Raw genomic sequence first — 27,046 nt, 5'->3', positions numbered from 1 at the left:
ACTGCAAGGCTTGTGGGACAGTCGTTAACTGAATAATCAGTTATGGGACTCAGTAAAATGATTAGTTTAGCTGAGGTGCTACTGGAAGACTGAGTTTAGTAAACTCATTTGCTTGCTCTGCAGTTGAAGAAACAGTGAGCTTAGAATGTGGTTTTTAGGTGTCCCGGAGAGAGATTGGGTGAGAAGCAGCAAGCGAATGCTAGGGAATTCACTGGAAGAAAGCCGTTTGCAAGTCCAAGCGAGAAGCTTTTGTGTCAAGTTAGTGGTGATTCTTCACTGGTTTGCATATATAAAGATATTGCTGGGGTAAAGGAATAAGGGAATTTCAATCATCTTCCTGTGTTTGCATTGAGATCTTAGCAACTTTTTTGTCTGGTGTAATACACTTCGCTTTTCTTGATTTACAAAGTATGTTATTCTTTGTATTAAAAGTTCATCAGAATTGTTAATTTGTTCAGTAACTTTCCTTCATGGTTTCTAAAAATAAATTAGGACCTATCAAGACCTATCACTCTGGGAACTGACTTGTCCTGTATTAGCAGCTGGAATTGTAACAGAGTGGGGGCTCGCCAGAGATCAAAAATCCTTGAATTTAAGTGAAATCTGTGAATCTTTAAAGAAATGAGTACGTGGAAGTGCTAAGTGTGGGAACAGAATTTACTGCAAAGTGTTTTACACTGGTTGGAACTCAAAAATTGCTTAGACTTCTCTGAGATTGGGAAATGTAATAGTAGATTATTTGAAATCCTTGACTAAGGCTATACTAAGAGAGTTAGCAGAGCAATGGAATGTAGAAATAGAAGCAGGATTTCGTAAGGATGATATGGCTAAAGTAGTTACCCAGTATTCAGAAATAAAAGGAGACACATGAAACTGGTGTATCACAGGTAGAGTTAGCTAGAATTCAGTTGCAGATGAAGCAGCTTGAAATAGAAAAAGAAAAAAAAAGAAATAAGTAAACTTGAAATGGAAAAAAAGAGAAAGAGCAAAAGAAATGGAAATGCAAAAGCTCAAGTTTCAAATAGAGAAAGAAATCAGACAATATGAACTGGCTAGAGAAAGGCTTAGAATAAAGAGAGGAGAGATAGTGGTTCAGGGGATAAGCCTGATTCCACTGAGGATTTAACTGAAAATCTTCATTTAGTGTCTAAGTTTACAGGATGGAGTTGTTTTCTTAATTGTCGGCGGGCACACTTCCAACTTTTGCGCGCACTCATCGAACGAAATATCACGCAAGTACGTGATGAAGTCGGGTCGCTCGCCTGACACCTTATCGCGCATTTGTACGCCTGATTGGGTCCAGCACCCGCCCGCCCGTGGGATGTAAAATTTTGCCCATAATGTTTCCTCTCCAATAAAACTGGACATACTAAAGATAATTGCTGGAAATTAATTGGGAGACCTATTGCAGTAATTGGGACGCCTAAAGAATCTTTAGGAAAAACTAACTTAGGGAAGGAGACAAGTGACAAAACAGTAGCCATAGTTCAAATTCAAAGTGAAGGCTCAGAATCTACCAAAGAGGTAGAGATAATTCCTCAGGCTAGTCAAGTAAATTTGGAAAAACAAATTACGGAAGGGTTTAAAGATCTTGTTTTTAGAAGAGGGATATTCCCTTATTCTTCTAATCAAGGAGGTAAACCAATAAAGATATTGAGAGACACTGGAGCAAGTCAATCACTGACGCTGGTTGATGATACAATTTGTCTTCCAGTGGGGTTAATAAAGGAAAAAATATTAGTTAGATGTTATAAACCGGTTTCAGTGTACAGAGTTGGATCAAAGAGCAATTTAGTAATGGAGAGGTTAACGGAAACTGGTTTTATTTTGGGGAGTGACCTGGCTGGCTCAAAAATATTAGCTTCACTGAGGGGATTGGAACAACCACTGGAAGTGAAAGAAACTGAGATGCTACAGGAGGAACATTTGGATTGCTTCCTGACTGAGTAGTGACTCGAACTTGAGCCCAGAAAATTAGACAGGAAGAGAATGAATCTATGAAAAAGGGAGATGAAGTAGAAATTGAGTTATCTGACACTATTTTCGAAAACCTGAGCAAAAGGGAGGAAGGTAAAGAAAACAAAGCTGACATGGTTAGCCCATCTTCTTTAGTAGAAATGCAACAGGCTGATCAGGAGTTGAGAGAACTGTATCAAATAGCCCTACTCAGAGAATGAATCAGAATCAATAACCGTGTGTTATTATTTAAAAGACAAAGTGCTCATGAGGAAATGGAGGAAATACCAGTAGGTGAGGAATGGGCAGTAGTTCATGAAGTGGTAGTTCTATCTGAGTATCATAACAAAATATTATGAGCGGCTCACAAAATTCCAAAGGCGAGTCACTTAGGTATTAGGAAAACACGGGCTAAAATAATGAAACATTTTTGTTGGCTAGGATAACAAAGACATGATTAAATTCTGCCATACATGTCAGATAGAGGGGAAACCCTCATCAATCATCAATTAAACCTGCACCTTTAATTCTAATACCAGATTTTGAAGAACCATTTAGCAGTGTCATAATAGACTGTGTAGGACCCCTACCTAAAACCAGAAGTGGGAATCAATATCTTTTTAAAATTATGGATGTTTCAACAAGATTTGCTGAGGCAGTGCCTTGGGGGAAAATTACGGCCAAAGTGATAGTGGAAAAGTTAGTTCAATTTTTTTTACAAGATAGAGATCACCTAAGGGAATACAATCAGATCAAGGCTCAGATTTTATGTCACAAATAACCAAAGGAATACAGTAATGAACAGTTTGGGAATAAAAACATTTAAGTCTTCAGCTTATCATCCACAGTCACAATGAGCATTAGAAAGATAACATCAAACTTTAAAGGCCATGGTTAAAGCCTATTGTCAGGAATGTCCTAATGATTTGGATAAAGGAATTCGTATTTTACTGTTTGCCATTTGGAGTACCCCTAATGAGTCAATGGGATTCAATCCTTTTGAACTGATATGGCATGAGGTGAGAGGACCCCTTAAATTAATTGAGAAGCTTATAAACCAAAGTTCAGAGACTACACATGAGACCTATGCGTCAGGCATGAGTGGATCCTATCGGATGTTTGTTCCGAATTTCCTGAGTCTCCTGACAAGCTCATTAAAGAAAGGCAAGAAATTTGAGTGGCCAAAGAAGTGTCCAAGTGCCTTTGACAGCTCGAAAGCTGTACTGACTACCGCACTGGTTTCCACAGCACCGAATTATGCTGAGCTGTTTAAACTGGCTGTTGATGCCAGCGACATTGGTGTTGGTGCCATTTTATTAGAGGGATGAGATGGGGATCAAACTGCAGGTTAGGTACTTTTCTCAGAAGTTGAATTCTTGTCAGCAAAAGTATTCAACTGTGGAAAAAGAGACCGAGTTTAGTGTTGGTTCCACAACTTTTTGAATTCTATATCTCTAATAATCCTGCAGTGCCTATTATTTAAACGGGCCATAATCCTCTTAAGCTTTTTAGCAAAATTTTATACCTAGAATCTGAGATAACTCCATTGGAGTTTAATGCTACAACCATATAATTTGAAGATTCTTCATATAGCAGGAAGAGACAATATTTGCAGATACTTTATCAAGAGTTTAAATGTGGAGGAATGTGGATGCCGTAATCAGTTGGGACTTGTGTGAAACATAATTTTTATTGTATAGTCAGGTATCCTTGTATCTTTGATGTAAATATACTATTACTGCTAGAGTAAGGTCTGTACAAGTAAGAAAGAGAAACAATAAGAGGGAATTGTTTAATAGAAAATGAAAATGCCTCTTAAAGATGCCTTTTCATTTTTTTTTTCTGCGGGGAGGTGTTATGAACAATGTATAATTGAGAGGTCCACAGAGCCGTGTGTGCAGTCAATTGTGTCTTGCACCATTGGGAAGTCCACTATCCTGGCAAACCCATGTGCCCTTTCATCCTGGTCTTCCCTCCTCGGGAGGAGATGATGAAGTGCTCTCCCCTCATGTAGAGCAATTTGGGACATGTTGCTCATGTCACAGGTTCACTTTGAAAGGAACTGGTTGTGAAGAACAAAGGGATGACAGTGATCCTCACAGCCATTGAGACGGCCATCCTTGCCCTGGTATGAGGCTCCAGGTCTTGTGATTCTGTCACTATCTCTTTAGTGAAGCAATGCCTCCTGAAGTACTGCTCCTGACTCATCCCAAAGTAGGACTGCTTCTCCCGGATGATTTTCTTATGGTACGTCCATCGAAGGGAAGCTTTCTTACTCCTCTCTGCCTCCTCGTCCTCTGCATGCCCTGTTCATGTTGCAGAGCAAATGGCACCGCAGCTACTAATCCATACCTATACAAGGCAATATAATTCTCTGCCCTTCTATAGTCAGCAGAAACCTTCAAACTCGTCCAGCGACTCTTCACAGTGCTTCAATCAATTTTTCCTGAGCACGGGTAAGTGAAAAATTCCTCAGCTGCAACTTGTTGAATGGCCCGTTAAAATAGCCCCAGAATAAGGGGCATCTTGCTTCCTCATGCTTGTTGCTTCATAAATGAATAAGGAAGGTGTTTCCAGCACACATATTGGCCAATTTTAGTATCCATGTCATTGATATCTGTGAAGTCAAGATCTCACCCCTTTCAGCCTCTTAAGGCACAGGCAAGGGATGCACCTATGGGCACCACTCCTGTTGCTTCACACCATGAGGAAAGGAGCCAGCAGCACCACCAATGCTTCAACTCCGAATGTAGAATACAAATGAGCTTTGCAGCCAAGTGATTTCATTGTAAAGGCAGATGAATGAATTTATAACAGAAAAAGTTCACAGAAAGTGAGGCTCATGTAAGATTTATAATGTATTCATCTCATCTCATCTCTTGGAAATGTCTCAAAGCAGTTCACACAATGGGTGACTGAACTGCACTGCTTTTACTGTGTATACAAACATGGTGGCACAGAAAGATGCCAGACAGTTATGGCCAGCTAATTTGTTTTATGTCACAGGCTGAAGGAGGAGTGTTGACCAGGCTTGTAGAAGAACTCCTAGCTCTTCTTCAAACCTTTCAATATTCAACTAGGTCATGCAGATGAATCCTCAGTTTCATATCTTATTTAAAGTAGGGAATGTCAACAATGCAGTAGCTGTCTAACTTGAGCTGAAATCCCTTGTAGGAGTTTTTTTTTTAAAAATGAGTGAAATTTACAATTGTATGAGATGTGGCAAGTATTAAAGTTGTGAGAAATTTTAAATTAAAACAAACAGGGAAAATGCAAAAAACTGAATTATTCACTTGTAGTTTCTGAGGTTTGATGAATTTTGACAGAGGGCATAAATTTAATGTAGAACATTTTCCATGACTGACTCTGCCCCATCCCTTTGGGAGGTTGCTATCTTTTAAAATTGATCCCACTTCCCATTCTGCTGCTGTTATAACAAAGATTTTGGCTTCCATCCTTGGTCCTGCAGGATGTGTTCACATTCACTCTTGGATAAATAGATTACTGTGTAAAATGTAGAAAGTACTCCAATCTGTGTGTCATAAGTTAATGAAATAAATATTGAAGAAGGTGCAGGGTCAGCTCACCCCCTAGCTGAATGAGCTGTTGACAATCACTCTGGCCAATGGCTAGAGAATTCTCAGTGTGGCATAACTCCCTACCCTCAGGCGAGGTGGGGAATAATTGGAGGGAGGAGAAGTGCTCACTTCATTTAAGTATCAGTAATAAAAGTTTCTAAATGAAGAAAAGTATAATGAGGTGTCATGTACCTGAAGTGAAGTGTTTCAGGTCAGTAACATAATGTATGGCATGATTTGGGCTATGGGAAGAACAGCTTGCTGTGTTCAGGAAGATGGCCTTGCGGAAATTTATTTGGGAAAGGTCAGGTTGAGGAGAGCAATGTTCTTCTCAAGGCAATTTGGTTCTCAGCAGATCTACTATTAAAAGATAGGTAGATGGTATTTGGATCTTGAAATAGAACCTGATTGAAAACATTATGTTGCAGTCTGATGTGCTAACCTTTAACATAAAACATTTTCTATTCATTGCTACAGGAGGTGTACCATATTTCTGAAACCAAAATTACAGTAGAAGAGAAAAGACAAAGCCACACTAGAATCCTGCATTAGCTTGCATCTCAAGACACTCTGGTCACCATTGCATTGCTTTTGGAAATGGCACAACAATGGTCAGCTACTGATATTTTTACCAACCAACATTCTTCATTAAAGCCAAGCTGATGCCGAAGTTGGTTAATCGAGCAGCCAACAGCAAGAGGACCACTTGCATCATGAGTAAGAGCAAGCAAAAGAGAGAAAGATTGCAAATGAGAGAAAGTGCATGTTCCAGAGAGCAACAGCATGTGGAAAAAAGAGGGAGAGAGAGAGAACAAGAGCTGGTACAAGAGAGAGAGCTAGATAGCAAGAGCTGGTATAAGGGAATGAGAGCACACACAAGTGAGAGCAAGAGAAAGTACGAGCGAGCGAGAGAAAGGGAGAGGGAGAGAGCGAGAGAAAGGGAGAGGGAGATAGAGAGAGCAAGATAGTAAGTATGTACGAGAGAGAGCGAGAGATCAAGAGAATGAGGGCTTGTGCAAGAGAGTGAGTGAGAGAACAAGAGCATATGCAACAGCAAGCAAGTGCATGTGAGCAAAAGCGAGAGTGTATGTCTAACAAAGAGGGAGGGGGCAAGCACCCATGCAAGTGAGAGTGAGCAGGAGTGCAGAGAACACCAAGTGCATGTGAAAGGGAAAGCATGAATGCTTGGTCTTGCAAGAAAACACACGTGCAAGGAAGAGCTTAGGTGCATGCAAGGGAGAGTGGGTACACGTGCAACAGAAAGCGAACAGGCGAGCAAGCTGGCATGAAAAGAGCAAGCTGAGATGCAATAGACAGTGAGCGGGCATGTGAAGGAAATTGAGCATATATGCAAGTAACTGCAAGCGTAATGCATTGAAGAACAAGTGGGCATGCAAGGGGGAGCAAATGCAATGCATGGGAGAGCAAGCAGGCATGTAAAGAAGAGGGAGTGGGCATGCAAGGCGAGCGAGCGCAAGGATGTTTGCACGGCAGAATAAGCAGGTTGCATGGGAGAGCAAGCAGGCGTGTAAGGGAGAGCAAGTGTACATGCAGGCGTGAGCAAGCACAAAGGTAAGGCAGAGTCAGTGTAGGCATACATGCATGGGAAAGCAAGCACACATGCAAGGGAGGGTGAATACGAGCATGTGTCCAAGGGAGAGCGAACAGGTGGGCAAGGGAGAGCCAACGGGCGGGCAAGGGAGAGCCAACGGGCGGGCAAGGGAGAGCCAACGGGCGGGCAAGGGAGAGCCAACGGGCGGGCAAGGGAGAGCCAACGGGCGGGCAAGGGAGAGTGCACGTTGAAGGAAAACTGAGCATTTCAGCAAGGAAGAGCAAGCACACTTGCTATGATGAGTGAACAGACAGGCAAGGGAGAACACACAGGGGCACAAGGAACAGTGCAAAGGAGAGCAAGCGGGCATACAAGGGATAGCAAGCAGAATGCAAACATGAGCAAGCATGAGACCACTTGCATGGGAGAGCGAGCGCATGTGCAAGTGCGAGCGAGCACACATGCAAAGGAGAGTGAACAGGTAGGCAAGGGAGTGCAAACTCGAGCATGCTTAAGAAGCAGTGAAAGTGGCTGTGCAAGGGATTGCGAGTGGACGTGCAAGTGAGTGAGTGAGTGCACATACAAAGGAGCAAGTGGGTTAGCAAGAGCGGGCATGTGAGAGTGAACAAGAGTTCAAATCAGCATTGTCATTATTAATTGCATCATCACCAATACTTTAAAGGAAAACTGTACTATCTTTAATGCTATGCTTATACAGCCTTTGTTTACTGCTCCTATTTTACAGCTTCAAGTAATTACCACATTTTAATCAACAGTACATCACCTCAGCACAAAATGTACTCCAGTGACATCTCAGATTTTGAAGGGGAGATTATAGTTGTTCATTAAGTGGAATTAATACATGGGGACCAAATTCCAAGAGGCAGTCAAAGAGCACAACAAAGCAGTCAGATCCCACTTGGGGCACAGCATGAATCTGTTGGGTTTCAGCCCCATGCAACCTGCAGCCCAAACTCAGAGCAGGGTGAATACAGAATTTATGTGAATTACCTGCCTCACACACACCCCCATAACCCACCAATGATGGGACAGTTGACTAACTCTATTCTGCCTCTACTGGCATGACCATTACAATGGAAAAGAGTCTGTGCCAATCTGATGCAGGGTTAACACAACAGCACTAGAACAAACAGAAGTCCTATCCCTCTACACATCCAAGATGGAGTAGGTTTTCAGAAATTTCAGCACAAGAAACACTGTTAAATAATCTTTACTCTTGAAATCCTAATGATAAAACTAGTTACATCTGCTTTAGAATCTTTATGTTTTTAACAGAAGCATTTTTAGCCATACGCCAAGGGGACCCCGTTTCCCTAATATCAAATCTTCAAATCATAGTATGTACTTGATGTGTAACAAAAGCACATTGCACTAAATTGTCAGCTTAGGTTAAGTCCAAAATCGGATGGAAGCAAAGCATTTTAAAAAAGGGTACCGTGTACATGCAAAACACAGCTCTGTTTACAACCAGGTAATCATTGTAATGGTACCCAGAGAACAAAAGAAAACAAAACAGACCACTGCACTGAAACCTCAAGAAAGGTTAGGATAAAGAAGACATTTTGACCCAACTGACCTCTACCAGAGTACCAATCCTTTGCTCACAAAGTAGGCATGATGAGCTTCCTTCAATGCTATAACCTCTGCAGTGTTATCTTATGACATCTACCAAGTGTCTAAATTACTTCTGTTTCTTTTGGACACTGACAAAGTTGCTGTGTGTTCCCATCAAGCACAGATTTTGTTTCACAGTTTGTAAATAAAGGAAGGAGCAGTCAGGATGATTTACTTACCCATGCTTACTGTCAACATGAGGACAAGGTTTATGTGCGTCAAAGTAGCAAATTCTGGGCTATCTTCCCATTATGAGGTCACCCTGCTGGGAAAAAACATGAAAATATATCTATTAATCAAGTACAGCATACAAAATAAAAATCTTGTTTAAAAATATGCTTGTAAATGAATTTTTTTTTAAATAAAGATTTTCATTTTAATAATGACCATGTATTTAGAGAATTTCCATCAATATTGCATGTTATAATATGGATTTTAGACCAATGTAAGGGATGGTTGTGTCGGGAAGGGAGAATTTTCCATACGCTCGTAGCTCCGGAATAGCACGTTTAGTTATAAAGTTTCCTGTACCCTTTCCAACTTAAGAGCATCTTCTACTGCATACAGCTAGCTTCAGGTTCAGTCAGCCATATGACTTTATTCCTTATCTGACAGCTAGGAGGTGGGTCAGGGCCAGCATGGAACAAAATAGTTCAGCCACTAAATACTCTTCAGTCATTAGCTAGAAGAACAACAGAAGATGGGAAGTGAGAGAAAGTACTCCAGCTCATCAAGAATAGGGATTAACATTCAAAGATCAGTGAGGTCTCCGGATATTCTGGTCAATATTTCTCCTTCAACAAATACCACAAAAAAACAGATCAGCTAGTCATTCATCTGGCACTATTGGGGCAGATTGGTGCATTAAAAACAGTCGCTTCATTATGTGAAGCGCTGAGAGACATTTCAAAGATGTGGTGTGATAAAGCCACATCTTTGCAAGAATTATGACATATCATTTAATTGTTATATTAGTTAAAGTGGAAATTCAGCATCAAACACGCAGTGGGGTGTTGGAAAAGCAGCAATAAAGTTCTCCGAATAACAATTCAAATGCGCACTGTATAATACACGCTGTTTATACAAATTCACACCTCTGGATGAGTTTTGCTCAGTTGGAATGAACATTGCGAATTCAAGCACAAAGGTCAATAGGCACAGCAGGGGATAGATTAATTTTAATTTATAAAATTCACTCATAATTGTAAACAATATCGCAATGCCTATTTAAGGTATGGTAAGGGCACTAAGCCATGGTGACCAGGAATATTCCAGATTCCATCAATGGACTGTTCTGGCCTCAGCTAGTGCAATAATTGTGATGCTAAGCAAAACTGGAGGAGCAGAAGGGATGGAGAACTCATCAACTCAGTTCTCATCACCACACTCCTGTACTGCAGCCAGACCTGGACTGTGTATCAGTGACACATGTTATGATCCTAGACCAGACCCCTAAGTTTTTGCTAAGATCCAATTAGGGAACAATTTTGAGATTCAAGACCTTTGCTAAGAGAATAAAATGAAAATATATTTTACCTTACAAGGTCAGAACGATAAAACAATTTAAAATATCTATCTTATATGCCAACATTCAGGGTAAATATGGGAAATAACAAGAAAACTGTGGTTCCACACTGCACAATAAATGACACATGCAACCAAGGCATATTCCACAGATTTCTTAACAACCCTTCCAAACATCTGTAAACACTGAGTCAACCAAACTTGTTGAAACTTGTCTGTCTCTTTCACAAGGTTTTCCAGTCTTTACCTTCGAAGATCTCGCCTTGGAATTCTCTCCAAAAGTCATTCCAACTTGGATGGTGTCAGCGATGGCTCACCTCGCAAGATTCAAATCTCTTTTCCCAGGACTCCATTCTCCTAGAGTCCCAAGTCTGCAACTCCAGAACCAACTCACAAGCACAACTTCAGCTTTTCAGCTGCATCAAGCAGAATGTTATTGCTCCAAAGGGGTACCTTTGTCCTAATGGCCCAGGACACAGAATCACCAGCCTGCTGCTGCCCTTTATTGATCACCACGGTGTCTCCTGAGCCCGGTTCAATTGCTAAGACTTCTTCTGAGCCCACAAGACTTAGTCTGCCAACCGCAGCCCTTTTTATGCTTGGACCCTCTTTCTCCTTTTTTTTAAAAAACTGAGACCACTCCCTGTCCCCTCTCTCTTAGAGCCTTTTTTTTGGGGGCCTCTCCCTGGGACTCTTCTGAACCATGGTGCTCCACTCCCAGTCACATGACTGGGGTTTTCACACCACTTCTATTTTTTTCTGTTCATGCAACTGACCTGAGAACTTCAAAACGCTGTCCTGCAGCCTGCTCCCAGTTAGCGCATGTGGGGAAACTCCTGAGGCATGCTAGGAGTAGTAGTTCCCAGACTCCTGACGATGAAGCAAGTCTGGATTTCTTGACACACAAGAACACTAGAGATATTCCATCAGAAATACTTCTGATGCATCCTCCAATTCAATGAGAGGGCTATCAAACAAAGACTAGTGTCCTTCTTGAAGCCAGCTCCACAGGAATTCTAGCAAAATTCCTGCAAAATCAACTGTCCGGGTGGCCGAAAAATGTCTCCCCTGTCAGGTCTTGTTTTCTCAATTCTCAAACAGCCGGTGTTCCAGTGGAGGACAAAGAAAACGCTTCAAAGATACTCAGAAGCTCTTCTTGAAGTGCGACAGCATTGACATTAATGACTGGAAAGAGCACGCTACAAATCATTCAAAATGGCAACAACTTGTCCATCGAGCTGCAAGATGCGTCGAGTCCAAATGCCTTAATGATGAGGCAGAGCAGTGGTAGAGAAGAAAAAAATCAAATCCTGCACTTCGGAGCCCAATACCACATGAGAAATCCTGTCCGTGTACCCAAGGGTCTGCAGGTCAAGAATTGTGGCCTGTTCAGTCACATGAAGACCCATAGCAGAAACTCGCAACTCTTAGTATACATCATCTTCAAGTGGAGGGACAACAACAATGACGTGTGCAATAATTGTGATGATAAGCTAAACTGCGAGAGGGGAGGGGATGGGGGACAGTCAGGGGGCACAATTTTCCATTTATGAGGCCAAGTGCGGTGGCGGACAGTTTCAGCTGGCCGGAATGGCAGGAATCCGCGCTTGATTCTGCACTTGGAAGCTCATTAATTATGCACAAGCAAGTATCAGTCCGAATTACCTGGCCGGGGGGGGGACTGATTCATCCACTGGCCGTCAGCTGATGGGGTTGAAGGTCCAGGCACCATATTGAAAAGCCAGTCAAACACAATCTTACTCTCTCGAGCCCACCTGTCTTCCAGCTACAAGAAGACAACCGAAAGCCTCAAGAAGGCAGTTGCACCATACTTCACCCACCAGGCCTTAATCAGAGGAGTTCGGATGCACAGGCATGTTCTGTATCCCAGGGATGGGTGCAAGAAGCACAGCAGCCTCACCTCTCCAGCCTGGGAGGCCACCGCAGAGAATGTCAGCACGGTTTGCAACCATGTCCGAAATTCCATCCAGTGCAGTAAGAGAATGAATGATCTCATCCGCTCCACCAGAGTAAGTAATCCTTCAACTGCCTCCAATATCAAACTCTCATCATGGCATCATACATTCAAACAGCTACTTTCTTCAGAGATCTCATGCAACCATTAGCTGGGGACACATATCAGCACTCGTTCTCTCACCAAGACTTTCGCATCAATACCATCCCATCTATCATGTTGCTCACACTCCATCCTCTGGTCCTTCTGGGGAGGGCTCATCACACACAGGGAACATGCATCTCACCCAACCTCTGCTCCATCCCTTCTCATTACATGCCTTTCTTTCTTCTTCATACAGGTCAAGCTGGTGCACAACAGGCACAAAAGATTGCAGACCGGGGAAGGGACGGCCAACATCATTGCCCTCACTGAGTTCGAGGAGGCTGCCATGCTGGCTGGAGAGGTTAGGAATCGCTCCTGTGGGGAAGGGGAGATCGGCCTCTCCCAGCAACCTAGTATGGATCAGAGCTCCATCTCTTCATCAAATACTGACAATCACAGTGACTCACATGCAGTCTTATCCAGCTCATGGTCATGAACTGAAACTCTATTTTCTACGCACCAGAAGTTCAAGGCCCACAAGTCAATCGAGCACCAGTCCAAACCCCCAGAAAACGTCCGAAGAGGAAGCTCTCAAATCACTGTCACGGCGCTCACACACACCCTCCACCAGCTCAGAGACACACACACCGGTCCGGCACAGCTGTAGATTAGGCTCAAGCTCACTTTCTGGGGAACAGCTCACTGACATGTCCCCACAGCAGTCGGAGGCAGGGACAGCCCAGGTCTCTGGCACTCGGAGGGCTGCTGGAGACCAGCCTCCTGTTCCATCCGAGTCAGATGATGAGTCTTTGGAAGCGGCCGCCAAATCAATGCTGGAGATGTAACAACAGGCAGCGGAACATCAGGCAGAGATGCGACAGTCACTCAGCAGACCAGAGCAAACGATGGATGAGTTTGTCGTGTTCTGTCTGATGTCTTGTCTCCGACACACGAGTGCTTTGAGGTCACCATGGGAAGGCTGGCCACCACCATGGAGACCTTGGTCCAGCAGGCCTTGCCGGATTTGCGCTTGACCCTGCACTCCATGGCCACACACCCTGGTGGGTAGCATCGACATGTAGGCAACATGGGGATGAGGCAACTTCACCTCCCTCCAGGTGCATCATCTCCTGCGGGGCTCAGGCCAGGGCCCTCAGCCACCCACAGGGTGGATGAACGTCATCCGGACACCCCGGGGGCCTCCTCTCAGGACACTCCAAGGGTGTGCATCCACTCATAGTCCCCTCTGCCTGTGAGCCTATCTACTCCAGCTGCTCAGGGCGCCAAGGGCACTTCTGCCTCTGAGCAGGTGACCTTATCAGGCTGGGGCTCTCCAGGCCTCGGGCAATCAGAAAACATCACCAAGGTCATTGCAAACATCAGGATGTAGCAGTCGACAGGCTGTTCCACCTCTGCTGTGGATGTCGGGGCTGCACCCAGGCTTGGCGGTAGGGTTAGAAAAGTTTTAAAAAATTGATGTTGCTTTTGGGTCATGGGTATGCTATACATGTAAAGAAATTGCACTTTTGTGCATTTGATGGTTATGTGAATGCTTTGGGCAAAGAAGGCATGGTGATTTTCTACATTGGAGCACTCTTATGTCGAGGTTTAGCCTTCCTCTCACTCAGTGATAGTGTCCCACTGTGAGATTCACATTCCTGTGATGTCAAGCTCAGCTGAACTAGTCTCCGCACCCTTGTGTGATGTCAGGGAGATGTGTTTAAATCTTTATTGGAAGTGTGTTTCTAACCCTTCTTCCTCAAGGAACACCATTGAGTGATGGCAGCTCATCAGCATTGATATTCTAGCAGCATGTGTGTCTCCTCAGTGGTAGCGGCGGAAGAAAAGACATGCACAGGAGGAGGAAGTCCCGAAGCTTGTCCACTTCTCAGCCGCAGCAATGTTTGCATCATTAGATGGCGGCGAAGGCTTCAAGCCTTCTTTGGCATAGCTCTTGTACCTCAGTGGACTCTCAGTTTCCAAAGTGAGCTCACTCACAGGGCACCATGGACCAAAGCAGAGGTCATGGCCTGGCGATTCTTGAAGCCAGAACACACAAGTGTGAATGCAGGAATCGTTCTCGCGTCAAGTGGTTAGGCATCCCCTGAGATGAAAGGGAATTGCATTGAGGGCAAGGAGTGACGTGGGCATATGCCCTTACTTAGCTTTACTCTTCCTGAAACCTGTCAGCAATTAAAGTATCATGGGCATGTCTCCCAAGTCTTCCTTCCTCCACGGTGTGATCGTGCTCATACTGACCCTCAGCAGCCTCCAGTTCCTGAGGTTCCTGGGCCTCCGGATCTTCATCCTCCAATGGGCTCTCATCCTCCTCCAGTTCATCCTCTGGCAGGGGATCACCGCTTTGCACTGACAGATTGTGAAGGAAGCAACACACTGCGATGATGAGGGAAGCCCTATCAGGAGTGTATTGCAGTGAGCTACCTGAGCAGTCCAAGCATCTGAAGTGCATCTTCAGAACCCCTATGATCTGCTCTATAAAGGAGTGTGTGGAGCTGTGAGTTGTAGTTCTCCTCAGAACAACTCTGAGGGTGACACACCAGTGTCATCACCAAGCGTTTCAGTGGGTACCCCTTACCCCCAAGCAGCCATCCCTGCAGACATAATGGTCCCTCAAAAATCTCAGGCATCTGGGAGTGACTCAGGATGTAGGAGTCAAGGCAACTCCCAGGGTACCGTGCACAAACGTGCAGTATGTGCTTCCAGTGATCATACGCCAGTTGTACATTGATGGAATGATAGTCCTTGTGGTTTATAAACAGTAGGACCTGCTGCCATGGAGTCCATAAAGCCACATGGGTGCAGTCTATTGTACCCTGCACTCTGGGTAAACCTGAGATAGTGGTGAAGCCGGTGAATCTCGCAGCCTGGCTATCTTCATCCAGAGCAAACCTAACATAATGATGGGCCTTCCTGTAAAGGGCACCTGTGACCTCCTTTGTGATCAATGTGTTGTGGACTGAGAGATGCCATACAGGTCCCCTGTTGATCCTTGGAAAGAACCAGGGGCAAAGGAATTTAGCGCTGCGGTCACCTTCAAAGCCACTGGCAGGGGATACCCTCCAACTTCATGTGGCGTCAGGTCTCTACGAAGAATGTAGCATATGTGATGTACCAGAGCTCGGGACAAGTGCAGATGTGCATGGCAGTGCCTCTCACTCATTTGTTAATAGGAGACTCTTCTACGATAAACCTCAGGTTTGGCAAGTCGCCCCTGTTGTCTGGGTCTCTCCTCCTGACTGTCCTGTTCATGCTCTGGCTCCGTTTGACCATATCCCTCCTGCTGGAGCTGCATGCGGAGTCACCTCTCCCTCCTTCGCCTCCTCCATTGCATTAGGACCTGACAAAGGCAGCATTGAGCCCTGGATCTATACCTGCTTTTGCCTTCTCTCTGAAAGGAAATATTGAAGACATTAATGATTCAAGGGGCAAGAAAGTGAAGCTCAGAAGATGACACGTATGGAAACTGTAAGGGTTCATAGATTTTCCTGCCCTACTTGCACAGTGGCTGATGCCGCCTTGTCCCTGAGACACTAGCGCACACATCAAGGTGACCAAGATGCCATCTTGAGCCTTGTGTGGGGATGCTAAGGTTTAATTGAGATGAGTGACTTGGCCTAACTCTGTGCTCCAATCTCTGATGTGGCATATTAATGATCAATCAGTTGCTCATCGTCAATGAGTGGATGTCCTTTGGCCCGTGAGGAATGTCAAATCCGGTGAACATGTGACAGGCCTACAATGATGGAATGCTATTTTTGATACAGCTGTGCCTCCTTCACTATTGCCTGCATTCCCAAATTCTACATTCCTCTGTGTTACTCTTGAGATGTAGCAACTGATGTGAAGCCACTGAGTTCTGAGTGGCTCATCAACAGTGCTAACGAAGCCATTGGCTTTCTGTGGCTTTCATCACAAGGAGGTCTTCCTCCTTTCTAAGCAGACTCCTGTTCACCCTTCCGGGCACAACAATTTAGTGAGGGACCCCAAAAAGGCCCCCTCGTGTTCGCCCTTCCCCCTCACTGCCATTCCACTGCCTTCCTTGTGTTCGTAATCCCAACCCTCACCTCATAGCCCACCCCCAATTGAAGTACCAGTTTTGAAAGTGGAGTTCTGCCTGACTACCACCGCAAAGTGGTGTCCTTGTGGACAACGGCCTCAGCCACCTGGAGTAGAAGACCCCTGCACTCCCCAACCCCGGCTGCAGTGCTGGTCACTGTCTGAAAGTGGAGGCCTGCACGAGCACCGCAGCACAGTGATGTTCCTCGGGGCAACGTAGACGAAGAGCAGGAACAGACCAACCCTACAGCCCCAGCAGTGAGGCACTCATTGCAACAAGACCGGCGCAGTGCTATGGCAGGAAGGCTATGTACGTTGCACTCACTTTTAGGTTATGAGTGAACTGAGACCTGACTTGTGAATGCCACACCTTTTCAAATGGGTTTGAAGCCAACGTAAGTTCCTGCTGGTGTGACGCACGATTGGAAGGCTTGTCAAGATTTCTGCAAGCAGCTGTTTTAATGAGCATTCATGAAATTTTAATGAATGCAAATGGCGTTCAGCAGGATAACCAGCCCACCATTACCCCGCCATCAGGGGAAATGCAAACTGTTTTTACACCGGTGGATTTCCAACTTTTTGCCTGCCGCTGGATTCTCCGCTCTTGCCCACCACGAAACCTGCCACTGGCAGGGTGGGACAATTCTGCCCAGGATTTCTACTGTTGAAGGTATTCTAGCCATTCCAAATGCAGAGCCCATTTTTGGTGGGGTGGAGAAATGTCAACATCCTTCTAATATCTAGCATACATACCCATTCGCTTCCCTCCTTTAAACTGGCTGACTGCAATTTTAAATTGCAGGCCAGAAGTTGATGGAGTTCTTTTTAATTTATGCAGATCAAGCTCTGATGACATTCGGGGGGCCAAATGCTATTCTTATGAGGCTAAGCGCCAGAGCAGTGGCCAAAGCCATCAGGGCCATTTCAAGTACCAAGAGTGCACTAGAAAGTTTCTTAAAAGTTACTTAAAGCTTACTTCTGACACAGAAGGAGCAGTCCAAGCCCAAAAGGAAGCTTTGAACACCCCCTGCCTGGATGTTGACTGCCCCCACCCACACCTAATTCCGTTCCTGATCTGCTCTTATTGCCAGGGTAGTGTCAACCATGTATGAGTTTGTAGAAAATGTGCCTCTGAGACTGAAGGTTCTGGGTTCCACTCCAGGACTCATGCATTAAAAAAAATCAAGGCTGACAGTCCAGTGCAGTACTGAGGGAGTACTGCACATTTGGAGGTGCTGTCTGTCAGATGGGATGTTAAATCAAGAGCCCGTTTGTTCTTTCAAGTGGACGTAAAAGAACCCATTGCATTATTTTGAAGAACAGCAAGGGAGTTATCCCCCAGTGTCCACAAGGACAGATTATGTAGTTATTGTCATATTGCTGAGTGGAATTTTGTTCTGCGCAGATTAGTTCCCCATTTCCAACAGCACAACAGTGGCTACATTTCAAAAGTATTTCATTGGCTGTAAAGTGCTTTGGGATGTCCAGTACTCCGGAGAACACTATATTAGGAACTAGAGACAGTTTTAAGTAATTTATATTCGTATTTGTGCATGTTAGGAATAAGCTATAGCTTTAATTTGTTTTACTTGTGTGTTGTGTGTTAAAAAGCTGAAACCTGGGTGTAGTTTCATTTAGAGATTTTCTCTGTCTGAGGCCTTTTTTGTATAGCCTACATTTTTAATGAGGTTTTACGACTCTTGAAGTGAAGAGCTATGGTACCAAGGGGGTTAGTAGTTTAGGGAAGTTCAAACAAACACAAGGTATTAAAAAAATTGCTGTTGCCTGGCAACAGGGGCCCCAGAGAGAGACAGGGAGAAATAGAAAGCAGTTTTAATTCAGTTTGGTATGTGGATGTCCCAGGGTGAAGACAGAAACGTCTCAGAACAAACGGCCCAAAACCAGAAGACAGAAAGAGGGGTTCCATGAAGAACTTCTAATCACAGGAAAAAAACAGGAATCTAAAAAAGGCCCTGTTAAGTGAAGCTAAGAGTGGGGAGCAGAGGAAAAGGCTCCAAGTTAAAAGAGAACTGCAGGGAGCAGGATTGGAACAAAGTGGGCTTGTGAGAAGCCAGAAGATCTGAGGAGATAGCCAAAGGTGGATGACTACTGGCCTGTGAAGCAGTGGTGTTCTGTTGGCACGGCTGAGTATTTGAGAGAGTGCATGGAAAACGAAGCTTGAATGCACATGGCAATCCAGGGGGGAGGAACATCAGAAGGAGAGATTGAAACCCTGGGGGAGGGTGGATCCCTGTTGAAGACGTCCAAGAGAATACATCGTTTGGGAGAAGGTTCCAAGGCAAGTTCTTCGAGAGTGAAGATTAGAAACCCTCATGTGAAAGGCAGTGTTTCTGTGAAACTAGCTGACTCAGTGTGACGATTGTCTGGGGGGGAGGTGATGAGAGATCTATAGCATCTGCTTTGGGTGGCATCTGTCACTTGATCTTGGAGTGTGGTGTGTCCAACCACATCTAGGCAATTGGTTTACATGGACTGTATACTTACTGTGAACATTAGAGTATAAGATAGGTTTTGTAACTTGTGTTACCCTTACAAATCTGTATATATCTGTAAAGGTATGGCTGAAGGTGGAGGAGTAGAGTAATATAGTTCATCTTTTTCTTGTTTAATAAATGTTTTATTCTTTTGTTAAAAGTTCATCAGCAGACTCCTGTGATTCTGTTCAGTAGCCTCCCTCCACGTTTCTAAACAAAAAATAAAAGTTAGGATCTATCAAGCCAAGTTCCACCCACGGATCTGACTTGTCCAGTCGTAACATCAACTGGGATCATAACAGCTATATAAATCCAGTTCCCCTAGTCTCCAGCATGTGACCTCTGAACTGCTCAATTATAAAAGTCAGGCAGTCACCTCCCATCAAATTCTCAGCCATTTCAATCAGGGCATCAGCAAGCAGCACACAACACATCCAGTTTCCTCGCTCCACTCCCAGATAAGCCAAGAGGTCACTGGGCCATGTTCTTGCCCCAGAGTTAAAATCAACCCCCATTTGTGTTTTGGTCACTGGAGCAGAACTGGATGTGATGTACCCCATACCTGAACAAGCTGCCAACATGCACTGTGTGGGCTCAAATAGCCAGTTAGGCCAGTTACCAGGCTGCTGCTGCGTACACAGAACTTGGATGAGCTGCTGCTTTCAAGGAGTGGAAAAAGTTATGGAGGAGGAACAAATCCTGTGATTTTTTCAAAAGAGAATTTATTTATGAAGATCTTATTTTAGTTTCCATCCGTTTTCAAGCTGCACAGACATGAGTAATCCAAACTTGTGCAGCAATTATGCAGCAATAGGACTTCCGGAATTGTCAACCACAGAGACTGACTTAGACAACAGCTATGCCGAAATAGAGCTCCATTGTAACACTACCAGGCCTCTGGACAGAAAGAACAACAACAGAAAAAAAGTGTCAAATAGGGTGGATTGTAACTGGAAGTGGGAATCGTTCGAGTAAGGAGAAATGATAAGGGGATCGCAAACCACCAGCACCTCTGAAGTTTGAGGCCCTCGAAATTTTACTTTCTGGCCTCTTACGCACAGGTCCCACCTGTACATATTGAGAAGTAGAATGGCACTTGCGGAACAATCCTGAGTGTGCTAAGAATTACACTAACAACCAATTTAAGATTATCAGTCGGGCTCGCAACATGGCTCACTTACACTTGCTAGGGGCTACATATATTCATGCAGAGAGACCTGTCCTCCGCAAGCAGAAAAAAAACACATCCAGGTTTTGCGCCTTTTTTGAATTAAATAAAAGTATGGGGTTAATAGTTCCCTGGTGCATTCTCCATGGCAACGCCTCAACCAGAGTTGACTTGCCAACCAATCAGCACCCTTTTCTCATGCAGTATAAACTGCTGCTGCCTTTAGAATTCAACACCTTGGGTCTGTCCTGACGATTGCAAAATGGAAAGCTTCAATGGCATGTCTCTTTTTTCAGCAATATACAGAGATTTGTGTTAATTAAGGGTATCAGGGAATTGAAGCAAATGCAGGATAATGGAATTGAGGTTAGTCCATTTTTTATTCAGTCACAGGACATGCGCTTCGCTGGTAAGGCTAATATTTATTGACCATCCCTAATTGCCCCTGAGAAAGTGGTGGTGCCTTCTTGACAACTGGGTGGCTTGCTAGATTATTTCAAAGGGCAGTTAAGTCAACCACATTGCTGTGTGTTTGGAGTCACAGATGGTCAGAATGGGTAAGAACAGCAGATTTCCCTCCATATCTAGTGAGTGACTGAGGTGTAGAACAAGAGGTCGCAGAACCAGGTTCCAATCAATGTTAACTCATCTCATCTAGGCAATGGTGGGGCTACCATAGCTGGCCTCAGCACTCCTGGACTTGGGAGGGGGGATAGTTAATTAACCAGTATTCCAATTTCTTGGCATGATCAAATAACTCCACTAGAAACAAACTGTAGGGATGAAAAAACTAGGATTGGTTCTAACACTCCCCCGCAATGAAGTAGTCAGCTAACACTCCCTGTGCTCACACAAGAAGAATGAGCACATGGATCCTGTTCCCAAGAACTGCTAGTAGCCATAATGAGTCAGTGCTATCAGAGAGTGGAAAATCATAAAAAAAAGAAACCCACATAAAACAAAGTGCAAAGTTTTTTTAAAATACAGAGACTTGGCCCCCATCTCAGCCACTTCGCATCCCCCAAACTTTCTGCATTTAATTTTAGTTGTGAATATGGCGGATGTTATAAAACACAATCAGGTTAGTCGAGCCCTGCACTTAAACAAAACATACTTTCCACTCATTAATACAATACTGGTTTACTTTGCCAATATGTTTGCAGAACATCATGCTGTTGGGCCTTCTATTCAACAAGCAAGAATGAATGATGTGATAGTCCATCTGTTTCGAATCAGATTCTTCAACTGCAGCCAAATCTCACCATCAGATGTTCCACAGCCCAGAAAGAAAAATACTAGAAAACCCAACAGGGACTGATTTCCCTTGATTTTGGTAACTGTTTACATAAGTTTACTGAGCTCCAAATAGCATAATAGTCACACGCTTAGATACATTTAAAAACAACCTGCATTTATGTAACACCTTTAACATAGTAAAACATCCCAAGTGCTTCAAAGAAGTGTTATAAAACAATATCTGGCACTGAGTCACATAAGGAGATATGAGGGCAGAAAAATGTAAGTTTTAAGGAGCATTTTGAAGGAAGAAAGAAAGGCAGGGAGGTAGCCACACACAAACTGGCAGACACACAAACACACAACTATTTCTGGAACATTTTAAAAATACTTTATAAGAGAGCTTACTAAGAAAGAACTTTGCACTTAGAGGGGCTCCTTATCCAGAAACCCACCGAGATTCCAGAAAACATGATGACCCCGACGTTTATGGGGAGACAGAGAGGCAATTTTGCAGTCAGGGAACCAGGAAGAATGGATTTCCCTTCAGGTCCTGCGGCAATTAACAGCAGGACCCAATATTTGAAATCTGCTTCCTGGCTGTAGCCAGCCAGATCAGGCCAGTAAGCCTGTGGCACTGGTCTTTAGTCAGGGAGCTTAGAGGAGGGAGAGAAAATCAGGAGAAGGAGATGGTGAGGCCTGTGAAGGATATTGGGGGGGCGTGGGGTGGAGGGGGCATCTAGTAGATTAATGGGTTATCGGAATACATGTGGGGAGGCAGGGAGGGGCACAATCACTGAGAATGCTAATGGGTTTGCTTGGTGGGCCAGGCGAGCACACCTGCTTCTCCTGGCCTACAAGTAGAAGCTACTTACCACTCAATCCAGCTTTTCTCACCTCCCTTCAACTATTGGTGGTCACCTCTATAACTGATACGTAAACCATTACAGTGAGATTTTATGTGTTTAGCTATAACACAAACAGGTCCTATTATTACTTTATTTTGTAATGTCAGTGAACATAGCTAAAACACTTTGAGCCTGGGGCGCAGGGAAGGGGGGTGTAACAATTTTTAATTTGGTTTGGACAACATTAGCAAGACAGTAGTTATTGCCCATCCCTAGATACCTTGAGGGCATTAAAAGTCACAGTGTGAAATTGGAAGCACGCACAGGCTAGACCACAGAGGAGTGCAGTTTCCCTTCCCTGCAGGACATGTAAACCAGCTGGGTTCCCCTGGAAGTCCAGCAGCCTTTACAGTTATTTTTCCTGGTGCTGTTTTATTGAATTCAATTTCACAACTTAACCTGTTAGGAAATGAACTCATAATCTCCGGTTCACCAATTCAGTTTGCTATACAGCAAATTTATCAGTTGAGGATGGTATCCAGTTGGGTTGTGTGTGCCTGATGATTGTCAACTTTCAGAACGGAATTAGCACTGGATACAGCAGAGGCTATGGGCCCTAACAACATCCCAGCTGTAGGGCACTGCAAACCTGAGCTCTGAAAGTAGCAACAACCCTAGCCAAGCTCTTCTAGTGCAACTACAACACAGGCATCTATCCAGCAGAGTGGAAAATTGCCCAGGTATAACCTATCCACAAGAAAGACAAATCCAATCCCAAACCAATTAACACCCCACAGCCTACTCTCAATTATCAAAGTGATGGAAAGTACCATCAATAGTGCTTTCCAACAAGACTTATTCATCGATAACCTGCTCACTGACACAGTTTGGTTTCTGCCAGGGCCACTCAGCTCCAGAACTCATTACAGCCTTGGTCCAAAAATGGACAAAAGATTGATGAAGAGAGAGAGACATGTTGCCAAAGCTTTTCTTGCACTCATCAGGACAAATGCAAGAATGCCAAATTTCAAATGGTCACAACAATTTATACTACAGGAGAAAAGGTTGCTGATTGGTTAGCAAGTCCATTCTGATTTGCTGAGTTGTTGCAATGCAGAAAGCAATGGGGAACTACAGGATCTTCAAGCTCCCAGGTAATTCAATAAAGGTGCAAGGTTTGAACATATTCCTTTTGTTTGCAGAGAACTGCATATGAATGTTTGTTACTTCTAGCAGGTATAAATGAGCCACATTGAGCTTGACTGATTATCTTAAATTGGTTGTTAGTGTAGATATTAGTGCACTCAGGTCTGTTCAGCAAGTACTGCCCAATCGCAGAATCATATCTAACAGTAGGCATTGCATTTTCAGTTTTGCAAGTGCAGGCTGGTTGAGTAAGGTCTATACTCTGTCTATTGTGAACAACCAAAGGAAAATGCAGTTTGATTCGATCAGCCAATCACTGGGACATACAGCATATACCTGGCATCTCACCAGCACTGATATACATGCACGATATTGTCCAATTTTATAGTAGGCCAAACATAATTTTGGACTAATGCCAGCATCCTGTCAGTGGAAAAAAAAACACTCACCCCGTGCTAGCTGAGAAATTCACTCATGCTTTCTCACCACTGTCTACTGCAAGCATATCTTCATCGGTCAATATACATATTGGAATTTCCATAGCTCCATGCACTATAGGATTAGCCTCATCAGCAGGCTTGGAAATAGGGCCCTAGCCTTCTGCATCAAGCTTCTGCAAGCTTGATGCAGAAATAGAGCGCATCAAAGCTATCCTTCAGGACAATGGTTATCTTGATCAGACCACAGTTTGCTGTGTATCATGCAAACTCATAAATGGGCCAAAGACGGCCACTTTCAGACCTGAAAAGCACCGTCAACCCCAAATTACCCTGGAAAGGCAAATTTTATCAAAAATTATTTTAAGTAAGCCAATTCACGCTGCTCCTATGTAGCGGTGATGTGAGTGGTATTTTGTAGTAGCATAAATGTATATTTTCTCTAGTATAAATTGTGATCATTTGAAATTTGTCATTCTTGTGTTTGTCATGATGAGTGCTAAACAAAAAACTTCAGCAACATTTCTCTCTTTTCAGCAGTTCTCAAGTTCTATACTACCAAGTGACTGTATGGACAAAAGAGCTGAATTTCAGAGGTGAGGTGAGAGTGACTACCCTTGGCAACAAGGCAGCATTTGACCGAGTATGGTATCAAGGACCCTAGTAACATTGAAGTCAATGGAAATCAGGGACCAAACAATAAACAGAAGATGGTTGTGGTTGCTGGAGGCCATTCATCTCAGTCGCAGGACACTGCCGCAGATGCTCCTGAGGGTAGTTTTCTAGACACAACCATATTCAGCTATTCCATCAATGACATTCCCTCCAACATAAAGTCAGAAGAGTAGACATTTGCTGATGATTGAAGTGATCAGTAAAATTTGCAACTTCTCAGTTACGAAGCAGTCTGTGCCTCCGTGCAGTTGACCAGGACAACATTCAAACTTGGATTAGTATGTGCAAGTAACATTTGCACCACACAATTTCCAGGCAATGACATTCCCCTATAGGGGAGAATCTAAGCCATCTCCCCTTGACATTTAGCAGCATTAGCATTGCTGAATCCCCCACTATCAACTGGGGGTTACCACTGACCATAAACTTAACTGGACCATCCATATAAATACTGTGGCTATAACAGCAAGTCATAGGCTTGGAATTCATCAGCAAGTAACTCATCTCCTGACTCTCCAAAATCTATCCACCGTGTAAAAGGCACAGGTCAAGAGTGTGACGGAATACGCCCCACGAGTTGAAATAAGTGCAGCTCCAACAACAATCAGGAAGTTCAAGACTATCCAGGACAAACCTCCTGCTTGATCAGCATCCCACTTCTCCCACAACAATAAACATTCACTCCCTCCATCACTGGCACACTTTGGCAGCAGTGTGTACCATGTACAAGATGCACTGGACCAATTTGCCAAGGCTCCTTTAACAGCGCCTTCCAAATCTGTGACTTCCACCACCTAATAGAACAAGGGCAGCAAACACACAGGAATATGACCACCTGCACGCCACAGACCATCCTGACCTGAAACTATATCACTGTTCCTTCCCTGTCTCTAAGTCAAAATCCTGGCACTCCCTCCTTATCAGAACTGTGGGTATATCTTTACCATATAGACTGTAGCAGTTCAAGAAGGCAGTTCATCACCACCTTCTCAAAGGCAATTAGGAATGGGCAATAAATGCTGGCCCAGCCAGTGGTGTTCACATTCCATAATAAATAACAAAAAATGCAACTTGGGCATATAAAACTTGAATGTAAACTTGAAAAGGGAAAATTTGAAGAATATGGGGAAAGGGTAGGAAGTGAGGTTAATTGGATGATTACTAATTGATTTCAAAGAAATGCCACAAACATGCGCACAAGGGCTGAATGGCCTTCTTCTGTGCTGTATCATTCTGTGACCTTATAGGCTCTTGGATGACATATAAAAAGGACAGTTGGTGCTTGTGCAACTTTGCGACAGCATTGGACAGAGGGGAGAGCCGAAATTCCATTGGTATGAACAAATATACGTTTCGGAAAATATTTTATCCTCCAGTTGTTCAGCCAAAAGGAAACCATGAAGCACCTGGTCCTGTCAATTCCTAATTTTTCCATAACCAAAAATGTGTGCTGCCCAGCAAAAGCCAGCAGCATTTGTAACAGGATAACACACATTCATAGCAACAGGTTGAGCTCTGAAGCTTATTTGAGACCAAATGCAAATTCAGAATGCAGTAGGTACTATTTACTGGATGGACTACAATAATTCATCAAGGTTGATGTTGCTTCCCAACTCTGAAATCTTTAGCACCAAGAAAAACCAAAAGCAGAAACATCATGGGAACTACATTGCATCCTGAAGTCCCTTCCAAGTCGCACATGATCCTGACTGGGCCATATATTGCTGTCATTGCTGAGTCAAAATCCTGACATTTCAAACCTACCATTATCCTTGGAGGATCATCACTATAGGGACTCCAGTAGTTCAATGAGACCCACTACCATTTTATCAGGGCCTTAAAAGATGGACAATAAATGCAGCCTCCCCAGCATCTGCACAGGTCAAATATCAAAAAGAGTGAGATGACATATTAGAGATTTGCCTTGCAGCAAGTTCCTGATCTTACCTGGGCTATTTCAAAGCTTCAATCAAAATTTTATTTTTTTTAAATTAGCGTTCCTATTTTGCCCCTCCTTCCCAAGGCGTAGGATGAGGTTCAACTCCACCAGTATTTCAACCAAATGTCATGTCATTTTAACATGTGAGCCAAGACAAGTTATTGGCCATCACAGTTTAATTCCACAATCCTGTCTTCCCTATTTTTTACTAGAGGGATCAGTGGCTGATTGTCTTTCCCCATAGCCCAAAGTTATTGTGTGAAACTGTAGCCACGCAATTGCTGCAGTCGAGATCAGCAAACTTAGCTAGGACTCAAATCAAACCAGGTGTTTCCTGATCTACACAGCAGACAGCAATTCCTCCTACAAACTGTGCCCATGTACTTCAGGTGAGGACAGAATTGAGCTGACACCCATCATCATAGCCCAAACAATTGGACAGGTATCAGATGATGGTCACTTTGCATTAAATTATGATCAAGCATGAGTGAGAATATTCAAAAAGGGAGCAAATATACTTAACAGGTCTTCAGGGATGGAACCATCAAAAAGAGCCCCATTTCATTTCCTTAAAATTGATTCATCTTTAAATCTAGACGTAAGTGATGTTCAAACCACCAGAGAGTGGGGATTGTAGGAGAAGGTGGTAAAATGTTACCCTCTAATTATAGTAACAGGACTGGTTATTAAATTGATGCAAGTTCTCCACTGGCTCTGTAAC

General features: G+C 43.8%; 1 protein-coding gene across 4 annotated transcripts in view; it reads right to left on the bottom strand.

Moving 5' to 3' along the window:
* Positions 1-27,046, bottom strand: part of map3k22 (mitogen-activated protein kinase kinase kinase 22) — a 159,834-nt gene that overhangs the window by 116,214 nt on the left and 16,574 nt on the right. For 2 of the 4 annotated variants that reach the window (XM_078540920.1, XM_078540922.1), the window contains exon 2: positions 8,901-8,986. In XM_078540920.1, coding sequence (XP_078397046.1) covers positions 8,901-8,919 — 19 coding nt within the window. In that variant the 5' untranslated portion in view covers positions 8,920-8,986. The remainder of the gene's footprint in view (positions 1-8,900; positions 8,987-27,046) is intronic. The other 2 variants (XM_078540921.1, XM_078540923.1) reach the window with 1 other exon arrangement.

The sequence above is a fragment of the Cetorhinus maximus genome, chromosome 4 (genome assembly GCF_964194155.1).
Source record: "Cetorhinus maximus chromosome 4, sCetMax3.hap1.1, whole genome shotgun sequence".
NCBI lineage: Eukaryota > Metazoa > Chordata > Chondrichthyes > Lamniformes > Cetorhinidae > Cetorhinus > Cetorhinus maximus.
Note: the sequence above shows the minus strand (reverse complement) of the source record. Positions and strands in the feature narration are given on the sequence as shown.